Here is a 19,466-nt window from a genome sequence, read left to right on the forward strand (position 1 = left end):
CGCACCAGCAGGGAAGAGGCTGCTCCCGGCACCTTGACCTTGGGAAGTTCCTGCACCTGCGGACGGGGCAGCAGGGGGGGGATCTGGTCTTGGTCCCTCTGGGCTGGCCCGAGGTCAACATCAAGGGGAACACACCGCCCACATCAAACAGGCCCCGCGAAGCCGCGGAGGAAGGGCTGGCCCCCGGCTTTCATCTGGAGCCGCTCGAGCCATTGTTGCGACAGGTCCGGGCCCATCCGTCCCCATCCAGGGACCCCCGAGACTCCTCACGTCCCGGAATTCTTTTGTTTGGTACCAAACAAACAAACGACATCTCTTTGGAATTTCCACGAGTCGGTGGAAGTCCTTTCTCAGCTGCTGCTGGAGGAAAGCTACATTGTTGTCCTCGTGGTTTTCAGCTGAGCTCCCGCACCGAGGGGCGGGAAGGGAGCCGAGCGGACGCCCTCGCTGGGCGAGCGGGCCGGCGGGCGCAGCTTTCTCCCTTCCCGCAGCCGCCCTGTTCTCCCGGGTGGGGGCCCGACCATCCCGCCGCGGGGGTGTGGCAGGTGGCATGCGTGTGGGCACCCCTCAACAACAGTTGGGTATTTACTGCCGTCGGTTTTAAGACAGACATTACCCTGGTCTGATGTCATCAGCCGGGACAAGTCGAAAGATTCTTCCGAGCTGATCCGTTTAAGGAAAAACGCTACGTAGTGAATAGTGCCCACGACAGGTGGACACGACAGAAACCTTAAGACGCTGCCTGAGAGGCTGGATTTTGGGAAACTCAGACGGAGTCCAGCCCCCCCTGTTCTGAGGAGGGAGGGGCCCACGGGCGGCAGGGACGTCAGGGACAACAGGCGTCAGGGAGTGAGCTCTCTGGAGACACGCTGGAGTGAGCCCGGGGGTCCCAGCCGTAGGATGGGCCTCAGACGCGCCCTCGGCCAGACCCTTCCACCCAACCGATCTCCTGTCCTTGGAACGAGCCATCCCTCTAACAGACGCGCTCCTCTGGCTGTGCCGACCGCCCCTTACCTTAAGCTTTATTTCCGGCAAGACTCGCACCAGCTTCTGCAGCTCCTCGTGCCGGGCCCCCAGCTGCACGGCACAGACGGGAACGGCCGCTGGAGAAGGCGGCGGGCGGGCGAGCCCACTCCCCACTCCACGGGCGGGGGTCACCTGCTTCACGGTTGGGGGGGGAGCCCGAACGAAATTACCTTTATAAACACGCCTATCACGGCCACGCCGTTCTCCCCCATTACGGCTTCTTTGTAATTTCGGTATTTCGCCGAGTTCCAGTGAACTAAGTGCAGCTGGAGGGAGGAGAAAGGCAGGACGTTGGTCCCGACGCGGCCAGACCGCAGCTGCTCCTCCTTCCCCGGCCGGACCTGGCACCCATTGCTCCGTTTACCGGTTTGACTGGATTCAGGTGTGTGGCCTGTCTGGGGCTCCCAAGTGAGAACCGCAGAAAATAAGGGTTTGGGTGCTTTCGGGGGAGGGGAAGGAGGCTCGGCTTCACGGGGTGAGACGGGACCTGGTGGCAGGAAGGTGGCCTCTCTCCCAGAGACCTGAGCGCAGCTGCCAGACTGGCTCCGGGACGCTCATTTAAATTTGAGTTTCAGATAAACGACTCCCAATCTTTAATGCCATCCGAATTGCATTTTCTCCCCATGTCCGTCATTCTCTTTGGAACCTCATCTAGGCCCCTATTTTCCGTCCCTCCTCAGGTTTTGCCGAGCCCAAACTCGGCATCGGGATTGGCCCGCCGGCAAGGACTTAAATGAGCGGCAGAGGATGGGCCGGGGAAGAGGGGAGGCCTGGTGCCGGGGCCTGGCTTGGGCTCCGTGTGACGTCCTCCCGAGGCCGAGCTTGGCCCAGAGCAAAGAAGGGGCCCGGGTGTCTACACAGAGGTCCTTCTACGGGATGAGCTGGGCTAGCGGTCTTTCTGAATGGCGACCCAAGCCCCAAGTCCACACCAACAGTCCAGAAAGCGCTGCAGCCTGTCGTGGTCACCTAGACCCTCCCCAGGCAGCTGCTGGGTTCCAGGGCCGGGGGGGCCTTGCCAAGGGTGCGGGGTCCACGGGCACTCCAGTCGGGGCGTTGGGCCCAGCGGCAGGCAGCTTCCTCCAGAGACCCCAGCTTCAAAGTGGATTTGCCTTCCAAACCCCGCGGGAAACGGACGCCCCTACATGGGCCAGAGGCCTGGCCAGAATGGGCGCAGCAGCCCCGGCTCGGCTGACTCAGGGAGAGCCACCAGCGGGCCCAGGTTCCAGTCTTGCTCCCTATGCAGCGACCTCTTCTGTTAAAGCCTGGTTCGGGGGTGGGGGGTCAGTGGGTGGACGGAGGGACGGGAGTGTGGAAAGAGGAGTGATAAAGTGAATGTGGCCGGTTGCTCACCGTTGGACCTGGTGCGGCCTCACAGGGTCTCACCGAATAGTTCCTCCAGGGCCGCTAAAATATTGGGGTGATTCCCTTGCTGCCCTGTCATAGCTACGAACACCAACTCCTAACATTTATCCCTACTGGTTTTCCCTACAGAGTCCCATTTTGGAACGAGGCCAACGTCTCGTCCTTTCAAGAAGATGATCTCTGTAAGGATTTTCAGGTCTCCATCGAAGGCCCCAAGTGCCTTGAAGGACCGGAAGCTTCTAGTCCATAACTAACCAGCAGCGGGCACGTGGCAGAGGGAGCAACTCTTGAATCCCAGTGGCCGACCTTGGCAAGTCACAGAGCCTCTTAGAACCTCGGTCATTCCTTCTGTTAGACTAAAGTGTGAATGGTACCCTGGTCTTAGGATAGCTGTGTGACTGAATGCATAGGGCGACCCACTGCTCCAGTCTGAGCCCCCAGAGTCCTGTGTCCGGGGAATGCTCCCTTCCTGGGCTACCAAGCCGGCCGGTCACCCCACACCCTCCACGCGAAGCCAGGATGGAGAGAGCAGCCCCGTAGCTGAGGCTAGCACATCTACCAACCTCTGCTGGGTACACGCGGCCGTCCACCGTGTGCTCCGAGCCCCGCTCGTCTGTCGCGCCCCAGTGGAAGTGGAACTGCTTCAGCCTGTAGTGGTTTTCCAAGGGGCCGCCGCGGATCCCTGGAAAACGAGACCAGCGGGACTCGTGTGTTCGTGTGTCTCTTCGTTGCACTGGGTTTTGCGGGGAGCGCGTCTAACCACACGGGGGTCACACAAGGTCCCTCTGGAAAGACTGATGTCCTGCAGAAAGGACAAACCGAAAGGTGGGTCCCGTGGGAGGTGGGACTTGTCTGTGTTCACTTCCGTCCCTGTCCCCCGCCCCAGCTGGGCAGAGCGAGTGCAGAAGCCAGAGCTGCCACCAGGTGGCGGCAGGGACCCCATTCCCTGCGGGGCGGCCAGAAGGCGGAGGAAACCCTTTCAGAGACTCACACCAGTCCTAGAAGGTTTCCAGAATTTTCTATAATCTAAAAAAATGATGTCTTTTGAATGAAAAAGTAGCAGCTGAAATCCCACCACTGAGGAATTCCGTAAACTAATATATACCGAGTGAGACGTTCCCGAGAAGAAATTCTGAGACGGCTCCCTGCCTTCTCCGGCAGCGCTGACCCGCAGGCGGCCCCCGCCCCATGGCATCTCTCTATGACCAGCACTTACTGGTAGGCTCTCTTCTAAGTCACCCTAAGTACCCGGCGTGGCCTCCCCAAGAGCTGTCAGCAGACAGGAGTGTCCGTGATGGGGACCCTGGCTCTCCGGTGTCCCGAGCCCAGGGTGAGGCTGAGAATCCCACGGGCACGCCTGGCCTAGCTCTGGCCGCCTGTGGCTAGCAGATTTCCGTCAGTGCTGCTACCGACAGAAAGGGGACTGCGATGCCCCTTGCTCTTAGCTGAGGTGAGCTCGCGGCCGCGGGGCTGGGGGCCGGTCTGGAGCCCCCCCACCCACCGGCAGACCCCAGGCCGTGGCACCCACACCGGCTCCTCTGTGTGACCACTGCTACTGACAACGTCGGAGGCTGCTGGCTGGTGCGGTTGTCAGTCCTGTTTTGGCCATAAAAGGTGTAAGAAGCAGAAAAGGCTGGACGGTAAAGTTGAAATCAGATTCAGTTCAGGATTCCGCTCACCGCTCGGTCTCGGAACTCGTCAGGTCAGGTTCTCGTCTCGTCGCAGACTGCTACGGTTTCAGGAGGTGATCTACTCTCCTGGGCGCACACACGTGAGTTATACCTCAGTTTTTAGAAATACACAGAAGCATAGAAAAACATCCCAAGTCCCAAAGCCTGAATCTCTCCGTGGCCACAGCAGGATAGCGTGAAGGAGTCGCTCTGCGGACTGGAAGGCCTCCCGGGCGGTTGGAATCCCAAGGCTTTAATGCAGATTTTCTGTGGCTCAGATGACAAAGGGGGCTGATTTTTCTCCCCTGGAGGGGAGATGAGCTTGAGCCCACTGGCGCACTGTAACTTACCAGGAGAGGGCAGGCGGGCTGCTGGGAATCCCAGCAACGGGACCTAGGACTTGAGCCCAGGTCCGACACCAAAACCCACCACACCTTCTCCACTCTGTCCTTCCAAGCAGAAAACACAGTCTTGGGAAATTACAGGACCACGAAGCCGGGCAGTGGGAGTCTCTCTGCTCGCTCGCGCCTGGCACCTTCTATCCAGGGTGCGATGGGGCTTTGTAGCACTGGCCAGCCAGAGACCACGTGCCCCCAGATGCACCCATTCGTGACCATGAGGCAAGCCTGAGGGGTGAGTGTGTGGCTCATCGCAGCAGCTTTCCTGCAGGAGGTGCCCGGGCAGTAACATGCTTACCCACGCAGGCTGACGTCATCTTTTCTAGAACCAGGGTGCCAGACGGCAGGAACGACGCCGAGGCCTGCCTGGGCTTGTGGCTTCTTACCCCTGCCTCACCTTCACTGTCTGAGCCTCAGCCTCCCCCACCTGGGCAGTGAGCGTTGGTGGATAAACAGAGGTGGTGGCGGGAGGGTGCCTGGCAGAGGGTTGTCAGGATGGTGATGACGTTGGTGACTCTACGGTCATGTAAACCAGCAAGGACTTACATCATCTGTTAAAAAATTCCCAGCCAGAAGGTTCTTGTGGTCCCTTCCTGCTCAAGCACCTTAGAATGCTCTGTAGGCTCATGTATAAGGTCTCTGAACGCGTGATACCAACTGTACACGGCTTCAGTCCACCCTAGCTGGACGCCTGCTAGAGCCCCGCCGACAACACCCTTGCAGAAAAATCTCCCAAGTTGTCAACAACAGACCTAGGGGTGGGAAGCCGCGGGGACGGGAGGGTCTTGTGGGTGCGCCCTCTACTCCTTCCTTTGTAGGTGGAGAGCTACAAGGTCAGGAGCCTTTTCCAAGGTCACCCTCCACGTGCCCTCAGAATTCCTCGCGGACGCTGATGCAGTCTCCCACCAGCCCGAGTCCTGCCCATCTGCTTCCACAGGAGAATGAAGTGTGGAAGGTCACCCTTTGGCACCCGGGGCTCTGGCCCACCTCGGCAAAGAGGGTTGCCGTTTGCTGGGGCCTCCAAGACAGGTGTCTTTTTCAGGGCGACATCTGGTCCTTTGTTAAGGAAGGACAAGACCCTGGGTGGGGGGGGGACCAGTGAGCTCCTAACACCCCCCCACACCCAGCCCCAGGAGGCTGTGGCACCGCACTAGCATTATCTTATGCAAACACGAACAGAGATAAGCACAAGTGAGCTTTCTAGGTGGCTGAGTGAGGCGGCCGGAGGCTGGTTTACAGCCGAGGCTGGGCTGGAACGATGCCCTGGGGCAGTTGGGTAGAGACAGGAATCTGGCCCTTTGGTGGAGGCAGTCCCGGTGTCCCCATCAGCCTTGGAGTGCACCCCGGAGGAGGGAGGGGCAGGCCAGAAAGCACAGCTTTTCTGTTCCAGTCACGCAGCGACCCACCGCGGGCCTGCTTCAAGGTCCCCTCGGCGGGGGCAGCGGGGCTCCAGCCAAAACGCCTTTCCTGCTGGGAAGGTTAGGAACTCAACTCAACGGCAGCCCCAGATCAGATGATCTCAAGGTGACTTTTCCCAATGACAGCGCAGTGTCCGGGTAGTTTTCTTTGACGAGACAATTCACAAAGGCAGCCTGATACAGGAGAAGGGGGCCTTCCGCTTGCCAGCCCCCAGCCCCCAGACCCGGGCGCCGGGAGGGCAGGTCCGTCTGACCCACAGTCTGCCCTGAGCAGGTGCGCGGAACTGCCCGAGCCGAGACCCTCCCGACACCCGGGGAAGCTCCACACGGAAACCTCTGTCCCCGGTGCTGCCGCGTCGGCCTACTGCGGTCGCGGTTGACGGACACTATCTGGAACTCGGTGCTTTCCGCAAGAGAAGCTGACCTTTGGAGGTCAAGCTCCAAAGGTCAGCTTAGAATAAAGACAAGAGAGGTTTGAGATGCTCTAATTAGTTAAAACCGCAAAATAACGCAGTATCGCCAGATGCTTCCCGCCCATCCTTGGTGCCACCCAGGGAGCTCGCTAACGTTCCCGGGCTGGGACACGCAAGGACGAGGGGCTTGCCTGTGTTGCCTGCACCGGGAAGGTCTCTGTCACCCTCCCAGGGAGCGGGAGCCACCCCTGGCGGCCGGCGCGTGTCGGGCTGGTAGTTACGCGCTGAGATCCCCACGTACTGGCTCCAGGCTGTAGGCCGGGCCGACCTGGCTCACGGATTTCGCGTGGCTCAGCTTCCGCAGCTGTTTTTACGTCTCTGCGTCTCTCCCTGTCGCGGCCCTGGGGGCCCAGAAGGGGCTCAGCCAGCGACTGTTCTCTGTTACCCTTCCTGGCATCAGCCTGTGTCCCCAAATGATCCCCGGCACCACCGGCAGAGCAGAGACCTGCAGAGATGGAAGCGGCCGCCGCAATGACTGCCGGGGTAGGGCCCGCACGTCTGGACCCTGTGGGGCAAACGCGTCTGCGGAAAGTGGCCGCGAGGAGGGGTGCGGCGGCCATGGAAGCACAGAGAAGGCACAGGGTTCATTCGCTTGCAAATGTTCAGGGAGCTGCTCCGAGGTGCCCCGCTGAGGGCTGAGCATCGAGCTGGAGGGGATGGGGAGAGAACAGGGCAGAGGCAGTCTGCCCTCCCACCCTCGGGGAGCCTGGTGGCCGTGCGCGGGTGGTGAGGACGAGCGGTGATGGCGGGCGATGCTCCTCAGGACCTTCACTAAACACCTGGGAGGGCCTCCCTGAGACGGGGGCTTCCACCCTGAGGATGAAGGGAAAGACGCTGTTAGCAGGCGGCCGGGGCAGGTGGGGGAGAGGCCAGGCCACTGAGCCGGCACAGACTGAGGCCTGTGGCGTGTGTGCAGGGCATAGAGGGGCAGGTGCTGTCGTGGGCCCGTCGGGGAGCCCCTGTGGACAGACCGAACATTCCGGTCTTTAAAAAGGGACGCATCACAGTCACGCAAGTTTCAGCCAAGTCCATCAACTGTGCGATTGCTCAGCTGCCCTGGTCTGACCCCGGGGGTCTGCTCCTGGGTCGGCCTGTCGGGAGGAAAAGTTCTGTGTGTGGACGGAGGCCCTCTCCAGGCCGGGCTGGCCACCGTGGAGCAGAACCCAGATACAGCCAGGATCGGGGAGGCCCAAGAAGCCCACGGAGCTTTCCCCCCTGCAAGGCCCGAAGGTTTACCGTGTCCGTGGCCGTTGGCATCTCCTTCTGAAGGTCAAGCACGTCATGTTCCCAAGGCCTTGCTGCAGCTCCTTGCCCATCTCTCCTCTTCTCCCCACTCCCCACGGGTCTCTCCCCCGCCTGTCCCCTGCCTCCTACGGTCTCCGTGTCCCCCTTGTTGTGCTCTATAGACTGTGCTTGGTCGACCCTCGTCCTGTGCTCCTGGGGGCCGTGCACATGGTCACCGGCTTGCGGGGGAGCAGCGCGATCCTGGGGATGGCGTGGGGGCCGGGGATCAGGGCAGGAGAGGAAGATCGATGAGCGCGGGGAGGAGGGGGACAAGACGGCAGACAGACGGCTGTGGGCTCGGGGGCCTGGTGGGCAGAGCGTCCTTCCAGGCGGGTTCTCATTCCCACTGAGTGGGCGAGGGACAGGCCTCGAGAACCGCGCCTCCCCTGACCTCCAAACTAATGTCTCTGCCCCCAAAATGCCCACGCCCAGCCCCTGAGGACAGAGACAGCAGGTAAATCAGGAGTGAAGTTGGAAGATACAGTTTCAGGAACTGGATGGACAACTTACAAATTTGTGGTAGAAAAACTCCCCCAGGACAAAAATGTGAGGATCACATTCTCTCATCCCCATCAAGGGGGGACGTCCTTCCGTGGTCAGCCCGCGTTGCCGCAGACCTGCTTGTGACTGCACAGGACCCCTTCCCGGGGTCCCCTCCCCTCTGTTCACGCCTCCTGGCAGGTGCCTGGCCCAGCGCCGTGGTCTGTCTCCACTGCAGGAGCAGACGTCAGCAGCGCTCCCAGGGTGTGCGGTGGGCGCTGATCTCGCTGGCAAAGGCTCATGAACTTCTCTGCTCTCAGGACCCAGGCCTGGGTGGGATCTCTTGGCACTGGGGGTGGTGACCAATGGTCATTTAGGGGATCAAAGGCTGTTATTGGCCCCACTTTACAAGTGACTTAAAATCCACTTTGAGGGGCTCCTACGGGGCTCAGTGGGTGAAGCGTCTGCCTTTGGCTCAGGTCATGATCCTGGGATCGAGCCCTGCATCGGGCTCCCTGCTCAGTGGGGAGCCTGCTTCTCCCTCTCCCACTCCCCCTGCTTGTTCTCTCTCTCTGTCAAATAAATAAGTAAAATCTTTAAAGAGAAAATTTGAAAAGCATCCACTTGGATGTGGGGAGGGCTTTAGTGCCTGACGCCTTACTTGCCCCCTACTGTCCCTGAGAGTGACCCTCGGGGGGCTGCCCACATGTTAGGAGGGGGTCTTTCTCCCGCGGCCAGTTGGGTGGGGGTCACGCAAGCACCTGGAGTCCTGGGTGCAGGGTCGGGGTCAGAGAGCGGGGAGACGCAGGGGCCGTGCTGCCTCTCGGCCCTCTCCGTGCTCCCTCTAGTGGAGGCAGAGCTTTCCTGTCCAGTGAAGGGCAGTGCATCACCCAAGGGGTAACTCAGCTCGCAGGGTGCCGCGCGCTTCCCAGGACCCTCTTTAAATCCTCCCGAGCCGGGCTCTGATCTCCGCCTTCTAGAGGAGGAGACTGAGGGTCAGAGAGCTCAGGTGACAGGTTAGTGCTGATGTCAGACTGCATGGTGTTCTCTCCCTCCTCCCTCCCACCCACCTCTGCCCCAGAGTGGGACCCTCACCGGGGCGGGGGCTGTCCTCTCCCTGCACCTTCAGCATTAACCGACCTCGGTGCAGAGACGCAGTGCAGGGCCCCGCCCCCACTGGAGACCGTCTGGCATGTAGGGACTCCCTCGCCCTCCACGTCTGTGCCCTGCACTCCCCTTCGCAGGTGGACGGGGCCTGCACGGGGACGGGCGCCTCAGCTCCCTGGCCTCAGGCTCTGCCCCGTGAGGCCGCAGCCCACCGGCTCCTTTGCCATGCATGGCCGGCCGCCAGCCCGGCACAGGGCTTGGAAACAGCCCTGGGCTGAGCGTCGGGTGAGGGTGTCCCCTGTCCCTGAGTGGGAACAGTTTCCGTTTCTTGGGGTACTTGCGAGGATGGAATGAGTTAAAACTCGCACCCAGCTCAGCATGTGGTTGGCCAACCCTGTGCAGTGGGGGTGACTGTGGCGACCAGCGCCAGGGCGGGATCCGGGTCACAGAACACGTGTCTCCTCAAGTGGACCCCCCTGCTGAGTGCCAGGCGGGCCGGCCGGGTGGACGCTGTCACGCCTGATGGGAGGGGTTGCCCTACGGGGCTGGGGCAAGGGGGCTCCCCAGGTCAGGCACTGTGTGCGTGGGGAGGGGTGTCCGACAGTGGATGCTGCCTTTCCCGGGTTCCCCCCTCGCTCCCTCCCCTTCTGGGAAGCTCTCCCAGTCCTGCGGCCCCTGCTCCAGCCCCCTCCTCCCTGGCCCTCAGCGCCTCTCTCTCTCTCTCTCTCTCTCTCTCTCGTTCCTTGGAAGGCCCCGCTGTCTCTGCCTCTGTTCTTCATCAGCGCTGGCCTGGCCGCTAATCTCCAAGCACTCGTATCCCTCGCCCGCTGGAGACAGTGCTGGAACGTTCCACGCCGACAGAAAATGTCTCGGCCTCCTGGTTGTGTTTGGCTCTGGGTTTCTGGCAGTACCTGTCGGAGGGACCCAGCCCGAGTGATCCCGGACTCTGCAGTGTTAATTCTCCACCTTGTACCTTCCCCGTTCCCTAGGCGCTTCCTTGCGTCAGTCCAGGGGTTTGGGGGGCTTGGGGGGTTATGGGCGCATCTCCTGATTCTCAGCTTCTTACTGCCAATGTGTTCTGGCGTGTTCCATTGTTCAGGTGCTTTTTAAATTTTCTTTGCTCCTGGCAGTCCCCAATTTCCAGTGAAGGTGAGCGAAGACAGAAGGTGTAGAAGTGGTGGGGGGCTGGGGCGCCTGGGTGGCTCAGTGGGTTAAAGCCTCTGCCTTCGGCTCAGGTCATGATCCCAGGGTGCTGGGATCGAGCCCCACGTCGGGCTCTCTGCTCAGCGGGGAGCCTGCTCCCCCCACCACCGCCTGCCTCTCTGCCTACTTGTGATCTCTGTCTGTCAAATAAATAAATAAATAAATAATCTAAAAAAAAAAAAGTGGTGGGGGGCTGGGAATCGAGCTTGGGACAGGGGTGTGGGGCCTGGGAAGTCGTGTAGGAGAAGGAAAGAGGAAACTGGGCTTTTGGGAGAATGACAAGTAAAGTAAAACCAGATTGGCCTGGGTGGACGTGAGCCACAGGGGGAATTATCTAGTAATTTATATGGCCAGGGAGAGACACCCAGATAATTCTTTCGGTCTGTGGCTGGGCGGGGCGGGGGGGTGGGTCCCTTTGAACCAGATTGAGAAGGTGGTGGAGAAGCCAAAAAGCGGGGGTCAGGGCCAGGTCACCACACAGGCGTGGCTGCATCAGGCCCAGAAGTCGTGGGCTCTGAAAGCCCCCAAGTCCGGGGTAGGCCGCGGTCCGCTCGGGGTCGGCAGCAGCACGTCAGGCCCAGTGGCGAGAGCACGGAGTGCGCCTCCCCACCCCGATCCCCCACTTCTGAGCACAGCACCTGGCTCCTGGGCGGGCTCGTCCTCACTCGCCGTGATGGCTTCAGCAGCCACGCTGGGCTTTGAGGATCAGCCCTGGAGCCCGAGCCACACAGCTGTGGGGGCAGAGGCCCGGTCTGTCTCAGCCACTCTGGTGGGAGTGGAACCAGAGCAGCGGGAGTCCGGGCGCCATCTTGGCTCCCCTTTGGGCATCCCCAGCCTGGGAGGACCCCACCGGGGGGAAGCAGAGCCCACAGGGAGATTCCCGACTTCCGTTCTGTTCCTTCATTCCTTCAGGGTTCCTCCCGTCCCCCGATCCTGCCACCCGACCCAGACACACCCAGGACTTCTCAGGATCTGAGCCCGTGAATGTCCCTCTTCTTTGCTCCCGCCAGCCTGAGTGGAGTTTCTGCAACCCCAAAAGAAGTCGTGCCCTGTTCAGAGGATGCCACCCTCGGAACCCAACGGTGCTGGGAGCTCGAAGCCGGCCGAGTGGGAGTATTTACGCCAGGGAAAGGGGCAAACGCTTCCAAGGGTTTCCGGTTGCTCCCCCAAGTCCTGGAAGGCCAGTGGCCGAACATCGACCAGTGTGTGCAGAGCCAGTTTGAAGGGCCAGTCCCACGTGGGAGGACGGACCTGGAGTTTCCGAGCACCAGGCTCTGCCCCCTCTGGGCTCCGTCTACCTCGGGCCTCGCAGAGCTGCCACTGCCTCGCGCTGGGGCAGACGGCACAGGGCGAGGCTGCCGGTCCCCGACATGCGTATCCTTCCCATTTCCTCTCTCTCCACGCAGCCACTTTTTTTGGCCTTCTGGACCAGGGCTGCTAGAAACAAGGGCCAGAAGCATTCATCAAACTGACCTAAGCAAAAAGGAGAGATTTATTGGTGCGCGGGCTGGTCCGCCTGAGGCACAGCTGCCTTGAGAGGCTCCAACGGTGGTTTGGGCTTTTCTCCACCTCTTGGCTTTGCTCTCTCTGAAGACCAGGGGCCCCGGTGTGCAGCTGAGCGTGGCACAACCCCGGCAGGAAGGGATTCTCTTCCAACATCTCCCGGGAGAATTCTGGCGCTCAGTGGTCTGACTGGAGTGGCACGCCCGCCCCTGGACGGGTCCCTGAAGCAGAGGTGGCTGTGCGGACAGGCCATGCCCAAGTCGATGAGCGATGCTCCGTGTGAAAATTCGAGAGGGGGAAACTCTTAACCCAGGGGAGGCTTGGATTTGTGATTTTAGGGATAATTATGATCTGTAATAGTGTCCTTTGCCAGCCTCATATCTGACCCCGATCTCCCAAAGGACACAGGAACGTCCAGAGTCCAAGACACACATGCTGTGAGATGCCATTACAACATCAGAGCAACAAATTCACCCTTGACCAGCACATGCGTCCCGCCCCTCCCATCCCAAGAGTCGGGTGTGGGCTGCTGGTTGCTGGCTGAGGGATGGCAGTCCCAGGCCGACCCGCTGTCTACTGGCCCTCCTGTTGGGGTGCACTCACTGGATATGGACTTGGCTGGGACCCTGAGCTGGCTGCTGGCTCTCTGGGGACCTGACCAGGAGCCCAGAACCTTCTCGCCAGGTGCTAAAGCTCTCCTTCCTTCATGCGGGGTCAGCACCTATGCCTTCATGCCTGGTCTCTGTGGATGCTGGGTACAGATTTTCCCACAGAGGCTCATGCTCCTCAAATTGCCTTCTTTGGAGGACAGAGCATCCCGTCGCGAGGGCTCGGTGGCCTTTGGCCATGAAAATCTCTGAGCCTCATTTTTCTTAATCTGTGAAATGGGAGCAAATAGCCACCTCACACAGTCGTGGGAAGGAGAGCTCAAGTCGGTGCGAGCAAAGCACAGGCAAGGAGAAGGGGCCTGCGAAGGGCGGACGTGGTGATGGGACTCGAGCTTTCCATGCGCAGGAACCCGGCTTGCACCTGACCCTTCACATGCCGCCCTGCCCTCAGCCTCTGTCACCCCTTGAGGACAGCGAGGACACTGAGCCTCTCCACTGGGGTGTCTGTCTGGGGCCACACTGTCATTCACGGGATGGAGGCAAGCCTTCCTCCTTCCAGCAACGGCATCGTGATGTCCGTGGGGACCCCCACTTCCCTGAGCGTCCCGGCGCCCTGGGTCTTGGGCACGTAGGTCAGCATTCCAGGGGCTCCCCTGACTGAGGGCGGGGTGAATGCCACGCTCAGCCACCAGGCCCTTCCCCTGGGAGTGTGAGCGACTCTGTCCAATGTCTCTTAGCACACGCAGAAGTCCAAGCCTTCACAGCTTTTCTATTTTGCGACTTAAAGGAAAATAAATTTGCTCTACAGGTATCAGAAAGACCCATAACTGCGTGTAATAATCCCAGGAGAGGAGCGTGAGTTCTGTAGTAACTCGTCCCCAACCGCATCCGTTTTTCTCTAAGTCAGTATATTCCCATGACTATTAACCACACAATGAAAGTTCAGGAACGGGGCACCTGGGTGGCTCAGTGGGTTAAGCCTCTGCCTTTGGCTCAGGTCATGGTCTCAGGGTCCTGGGATTGAGCCCCGCATCGGGCTCTCTGCTCAGTGGGGAGCCTGCTCCCCCCTTCCTCTCTGCCTACTTGTGGTCTCTCTCTGTCAAATAAATAAATAAAATCTTTAAAAAAAATAAAAGTTCAGGAACTATTACTATTCTTTTTTTTTTTTTTTTTTGAGAGAGCTTGGTGGGGGAGGGGCAGAGGGCGAGAGAACCCCCAGCGGACTTGCCGCTGAGCGCGGAGCCAGAGAGCCCGGAGCAGGCAGCTCGAGCTCCGGAGCCTGAGATCAGGACCTGGGCTGGAATCAGGAGCCAGACGCGCCGCAGGCCGAGCCGCCCAGGCCGCCCCAGGACCTGGGATTCTTCATTCAGTCTTTTAAAGTTGCTGCATAAAAATGTAAAAAAAATGATCCAAAGCTCATGAAACCTGAAAATCTGATTTTAGTTTGCTCCTTGGGAATTTGAGCTTGGCAGAGACCGACACGGGCCGGAAGACAAGCCGGCACACGGAGCAGACAGGTTCGTGCCCCGGCCGGCTGCCGTGCTCGCCAGGATCCCGGCATGCAGCCCGCCCCCTTCTCCTTCAGCCTGTCTCGTCCTTCCAGAAGTGCTTCCGTGCAAGCGTCGGCCGGCGCTGGCGTTCTGGTCCCTGGCGCTCAGCAAGCGCCGTGCCGTGCAGGAAGCGTCACGGGGGTCCCTGCGAGCAGCTCTGGGCACATAGGCAGCCGCTCACTTCTTGCCTGGGGGAGCAGAAGAGAGTCACCTGGAAAGGTGGGCCTCGCTGTCTGAGAAGCGCCTCGCAGGGCCCGGCCCAGGCCGTTCCTGTGCATCCGGCCGGGCCTCCACCCGTCGTCCAGCCCCTCCCCGGCAAGGCTGGTGTGCGGCCTGCCCGTGGTTCCGGGGGCCCCATGTGGGCACTGTACAGGCTCAGGCGTTTCCCGGGATGGGTGACCCAGAATCTCGAGGCGTCTAAGCCCAGGTGTGGCGACAGAGCCAGGACACAGGGCGGGGCAGACCTGCCCCTGACGGTGGAGGCACACTGACCGCCCTGGGGCCGTTCGGAGACGCCGCATCGGCTCCACTGTCCTGCTGCGGACCACGGAGGAAGCAGCCAGAGCAGGTGGCGGCAGCCCACCTTGGGAACTGGTCCTTGCAATGCTGTGTGAGGCTGAGTGCTTCCCCGCGGTGGTCTCACTTGTCCCCCACAGCCGTGGAGGTGGGCGCCCTGTTCTCCAGCCCCAGGGGAAGAACTGGGGGCTCGTTTGCTTTGTTAACTCCTCGCTTGGTGTTCACCCATCAGCTGGCTGAGTGCCCGCAACGCTCGCTGTGAAACATCGTCCTGCCCTCGCAGGGCTCGCGTCCTCTCGGGGCAGCGGGTCCCAGAGTCCGATGACAGGGCTTGCAGGAGGGGATGGGCGGAGGGCTGGCCCGGAAAGGACCTGGGACTGAGTGGGGTTTGGGGGTCCCCAGGTGTGGAGGCTCCCTGGAAGCACTCCCAAGACGCCGCACACAGCCGCCCGCGGGGCTGGGGTAATCACGGGGAAATGACACAAGCTAGTCGTGGAGGGAACTCGGGCCCCCCCGGGGCGCCTCTGTGGAGTCATGAGGGACATGTAGACCGCCCCCCGCCCAGCAACGAGCTGTGATGTCACGTGTGAAGTAATGCCCTCTGGGGATGCCCAGAAGACCCTCGGTGCCTAAGGTTTTCGTCAGGGGCGGGTCATGGAGGATGCCTCTGCCATTGTGTGTTGTGGACACCGATCCCCGCTCCCAAGAGGAGGACAGACGCTCGCCCTATGCAGGGCTCACGGGGTATCAGCATGTGCTGAGGGAACCCCAGACGCAATCCAGCAGCAGCCTGGATACAGATGCCTTCCCAGCCCCGACAGAGCCCCTGTCCCATACCCGGTGAGCATGCTGGGGAGCCTGTGAGGGCAGGGTCCACACGAAGCCTTTGGCAGGGTGCTGAGATCCGCACGGGGTCGGAGGCTCTTGGGGCCGCCCTCATGGCCTTCCTGTCTGCCTGCCCCAACCCTCCCCTGCTACAGTACCCTGCGCTCCTCCCCGCCATCCCCTCCCCCGCCCCCCCAGCAGCTGGGCGTCCATGAGACAAAAACCAGTGAGGGTACCAGGCTCTGGATGGCTTGCCCCGTCGTCGGCACAATTTTCTTCTACCTCTGCCTTTAGGCTCCATGGCCGCCTCCCTCTCTCCTCCGCCCGGACCTGCTTCGTTCTTGCTGTGATGTGCCATGTACTACATCTCTACGGACCTCTCCTTTCTTCCTGACCGGCCCCTGGAATGTCCGGCGAACGTCAGGGGTGGGCATCCTAATCCTGACCCTGAGCACCATCTCCCCATCTGGCAACGCTGAGACACCTCTGCTCCTTGCCCCCCAAACACTGTGCAGAAGCAAAGCCCTGGGCCCCTTCCCCACCCAGCATAGTCCCGTTCTCGGGCTGGGACAGGAGAAGAGGAAGGTCCTCCCACCCCACCTCATCCCCTGGCCCTGGGCTCACCTGATTCCTCGGCCGAGTCGTCGAATTCCACCTGGAAGAAGTAGCCGGTGTTCCAGACGTGCAGGCAGCTGGCCGCAGCGTACGAAACCCTGAGGGGCTGCAGCTGTGGGTCGTAAACGCTGTCCCTCCAGCGGATGTTGACAGGGGACTGCCGGGTGCCTCTGGGCACAGAGGCCGGGCCCTTCCAGAGGGGGTGCCCTGGGGCAGAGAGAAGGAAGGGGAGGCCTTGCTGAGACCTTGGAATTATTAACCCCACAGGGGAGGCAGTGACCCTTGCAGATGAGCCCCTAGGGGAGAGAGCCCTCTGGAACTGGACCGACATGGAGCCCAGGGGCCACTGGGCCACCCAACAGGTCTGCCCACGCGTGCGGTGCCCGCAGTCCGTCTCCACTCCGACCATCCGTCGGCACTGACTTCCTGGTGCTATGCCGATCTGGTTTTGACTCATGGTCATGGTCACAGTGTGGTCACAAGTCCGTGCCCGCCCACCGAGCAGAGCCATGGCCATCTGCCGTGCGGGCCACCTCGGGGCCCAGGAACTGGGGCTCACCAGGCCCTGGAGACACAGCCTACTCTCCGCCAGCCTTCTCCTGCTCACCACGGACACATGGAGGACGACAGCCTAGACCTTTGTCCCAGCTGCCTCCCGCTGTAACTCAGTGTCGCACCAGCAGCCTGGGTCGTCCATGGTTGGTTCTCTCCCCAAAGACCCCTGAGCCGGCACAGGTCGTGACTGCGTCATGTTCACGGTACAACCCCAAGAACCTCCCCAGCCTCCGTCCCTGCGACAGGGAGGCCGGTGCGGAGCTGGGCTGCACGCAGACTTCGCCGGCGGCTGGACGTCATGGACGTGGCCCGCGTCTCTCTGGAGACCGACAGAGGCGCCTGGTTGGGAGGAAGCCGACGGTTCTCCCTCTGCCCCATGGTCGGTCACTGTTGGGCCCTGAGAGCCCAGTGCCCTGCACGGTGCCTACATCATCGACCCTGTGTCCTCCGGCCTCGCGTGTGCAGGATCATCTCCCGTCCCCGCCGGAAGAGAGAACCCGCTGCCCGTGGTTTCACTACAAGCCCACGTGACAGCTGTTCGGCTGTTAGAAGTCGTGTTGTTTGTCTCAAAGTGTGTCGGCTTGAACTTGCCGTGTGTGTTTAGGAGAGAACAGTGTCTGTAACGTTCGACGCCGTCTGTGCTTTCGCGCACCTGCTGAGGGGCCCGGAGCGGATCCCTGTGGAGAAGGGGGGGCCACTGTGTTTGGGAACAAACTTGTTTTTTGTCCCCCAGGGAAATGTGCTGCAAACTCCAGTACACAAAACACTAGACCGGAAGCGTCAGTGACCGAGGAAGCCCCGTCTCCGTTTGGCAGGATGTACTCCGCGCATCGTGGACTCTGGAGTAAAACCTCGGGCGCCTGGAAGTAGCCCGGAGGCCAGGGCGTGGGCAGACTTAGACGGAACGTCACTGAGTCCTACACGCGTGTGTGAGGACATGTGAGAATGTGGTTGGTAGTAGTTAAAAATTGGTACCACCTAAGGTCCCCCAACAGGGTAGCACGGGGCCAGCTTCGGCAAGGTGCCTGGCGTGGTACTGAGCCTCCGCATGCCCGACCTCAGGTCTGCATCCAACAGCTCCATGAGAGAAGTGCTGGGATGCTCCACCTCTTACAGGCGATGCGACCGGGACTCAGAGAGGTTAAGAGGCTTGCTGAGGGGTACACAGCCGGGATTCCGGTCTAGGTGGCCTGATGCCCTTCCCGGTCGAACCACGTAGTAGAGTGGGGCTGGGTGCAGATGTCGCCGGAGGAGACTGGAGGGAGCCAAGGGGCTGACCAACATGCACAGAGGGGTCACTTTTTGTTTTTTTGAGAAGTCTTGTGAACGTGCAGACCCGTTCTAGTAGCACGGAGGAAGGCACCAGAAGGCTGAGCTCTCAAGGAGACAGAGCAGTGGCCTCTGGGAATTGGGGTTGGAGGGGGCGCAGGTGGGAGGGCCTTCCTGTACCGTTTGAAATTTACAGGTGGGTCTAGGGCGGGGCACCGGGTTTTTCATTTCCAGCAAGTTCCCAGGGGGTGACACCACTGCCCGTCCGGGGACCCGCTCTGAGTAAGTCTCCGTCATGTTCACTGAGAGCCTGGTGCGTGGCAGGCTTTCGACACCTGTTGTGCCGTCTTCACGTGACCCCGTGCGACGCTTAGTCTGCCCCTCTCACAGGCGTGGAGACTGGGGCTCAGCGAAGCCTCTGTCCCCACTCTCACCTCTGCCAGTCACTTGTCCCGAGTGCCCACACTCGGGAGCTTCTGGCTCCGAAGCCCACACTCTTCCAACCGTCCAACCCGGAAAGTGCTGGTATTTCAGAAGTGACCTTCGGCAGTGATCTTACAGCTAGCTTTTTTTTTTTTTTTTTTTTTTTATGGGGGGTACATCTGAGACCCAGAAAGGGAGAAGCATGAGTCCAGGGTCCCAGGGCGTTAAGGACGGGTGCCTCCAGGGTGCGGCCAACGGAAGCTGACTGTGGACAGAGCCGGTTCCATGATCTGTTTACGGTGTTGTTGCCCAAAACGGTCTCTGCCAGATGGATTTTGGAGTGGGGGTAGGGCTGGGTGTTCCTAACAACAGCTCAGTTTGGGGGGCGCTTCCTACCTGTCTTCTTCTGAGACTCTCACCCTCCTGATGGCCCCATGGAGCTGCGGTGAAGGGAACTGCCCAAGGTCGCCCACAGGAGAGGAGAGTGCGAACCTGAACCCAAGCGTCTGGTCCGACTGCCTCCCATTCTGGAAGACACCATAGCATCAGCCAAACGTCAGGCCGCACCCAGGGAAACCCCAGGATCTACTTACAAGCGTCGCTCCGGTTCCTCTGTGCGCAGGGACCCTGGGAGTGGCATCGCTCTGCCCTGCGCGGATGACAGCGGGGGGCCCCCCACAGCTGCGTGACCGAGACCGAGAAACCAGAGGCGTTCCGAAGGCTCCTGCCCAGCACCAGGGTCCCTAGCATACTGGGTCTGCTTCCCCACGGACCCCAGTAAAAACAGGTGATTCTCCTACTCTCCGGTCTCACTCGGATCAGGATGACTGTGCGATGGGGTCAGCCCACCCCTTTGTGTAGAAACTCACCCAACCCCCCAACCCGGATGGTTAAATTTCAACCCACGCTTGCCCCAGCATCCTGGGTGACGTTCGGTGCGGCTCAGGGGTGGGTGCTCTGGGACAAGCGGCCTTCGCCGTGGCCAGCCCCCGATCTCACTGAGCTTTGATCTGGTAAACAGCAGAGCGTGCCAGGGGTTTAGGAGAACAGTGTGGGGAGCTCAGTGCCAGCACCAGGAAGAAGGTGAGAGGCACATAGGAGAGAGCGGAGTGCCTGTTCTTGGGGGCCCACTCTGGGGTGGCTTCGTTCATTCGTTCATTGACTTGTCTCAGGCTCCTCGT

General features: G+C 60.8%; 1 protein-coding gene across 1 annotated transcript in view; it reads right to left on the bottom strand.

The window, feature by feature from the left end:
- Positions 1–19,466, bottom strand: part of LOC111153075 (carbonic anhydrase 5A) — a 36,772-nt gene that overhangs the window by 12,848 nt on the left and 4,458 nt on the right. The window contains exons 4-8 of the mRNA XM_022511871.1: positions 18,879–19,112; positions 16,048–16,245; positions 2,952–3,070; positions 1,197–1,292; positions 1,015–1,077 (exon numbers count right to left, since the gene is read on the bottom strand). Coding sequence (XP_022367579.1) covers positions 1,015–1,077; positions 1,197–1,292; positions 2,952–3,070; positions 16,048–16,245; positions 18,879–19,112 — 710 coding nt within the window. The remainder of the gene's footprint in view (positions 1–1,014; positions 1,078–1,196; positions 1,293–2,951; positions 3,071–16,047; positions 16,246–18,878; positions 19,113–19,466) is intronic.

This window comes from Enhydra lutris, unplaced genomic scaffold (assembly GCF_002288905.1).
Source record: "Enhydra lutris kenyoni isolate GAN:26980312 unplaced genomic scaffold, ASM228890v2 scaffoldscaffold30, whole genome shotgun sequence".
Classification (NCBI taxonomy): Eukaryota; Metazoa; Chordata; class Mammalia; order Carnivora; family Mustelidae; genus Enhydra; species Enhydra lutris.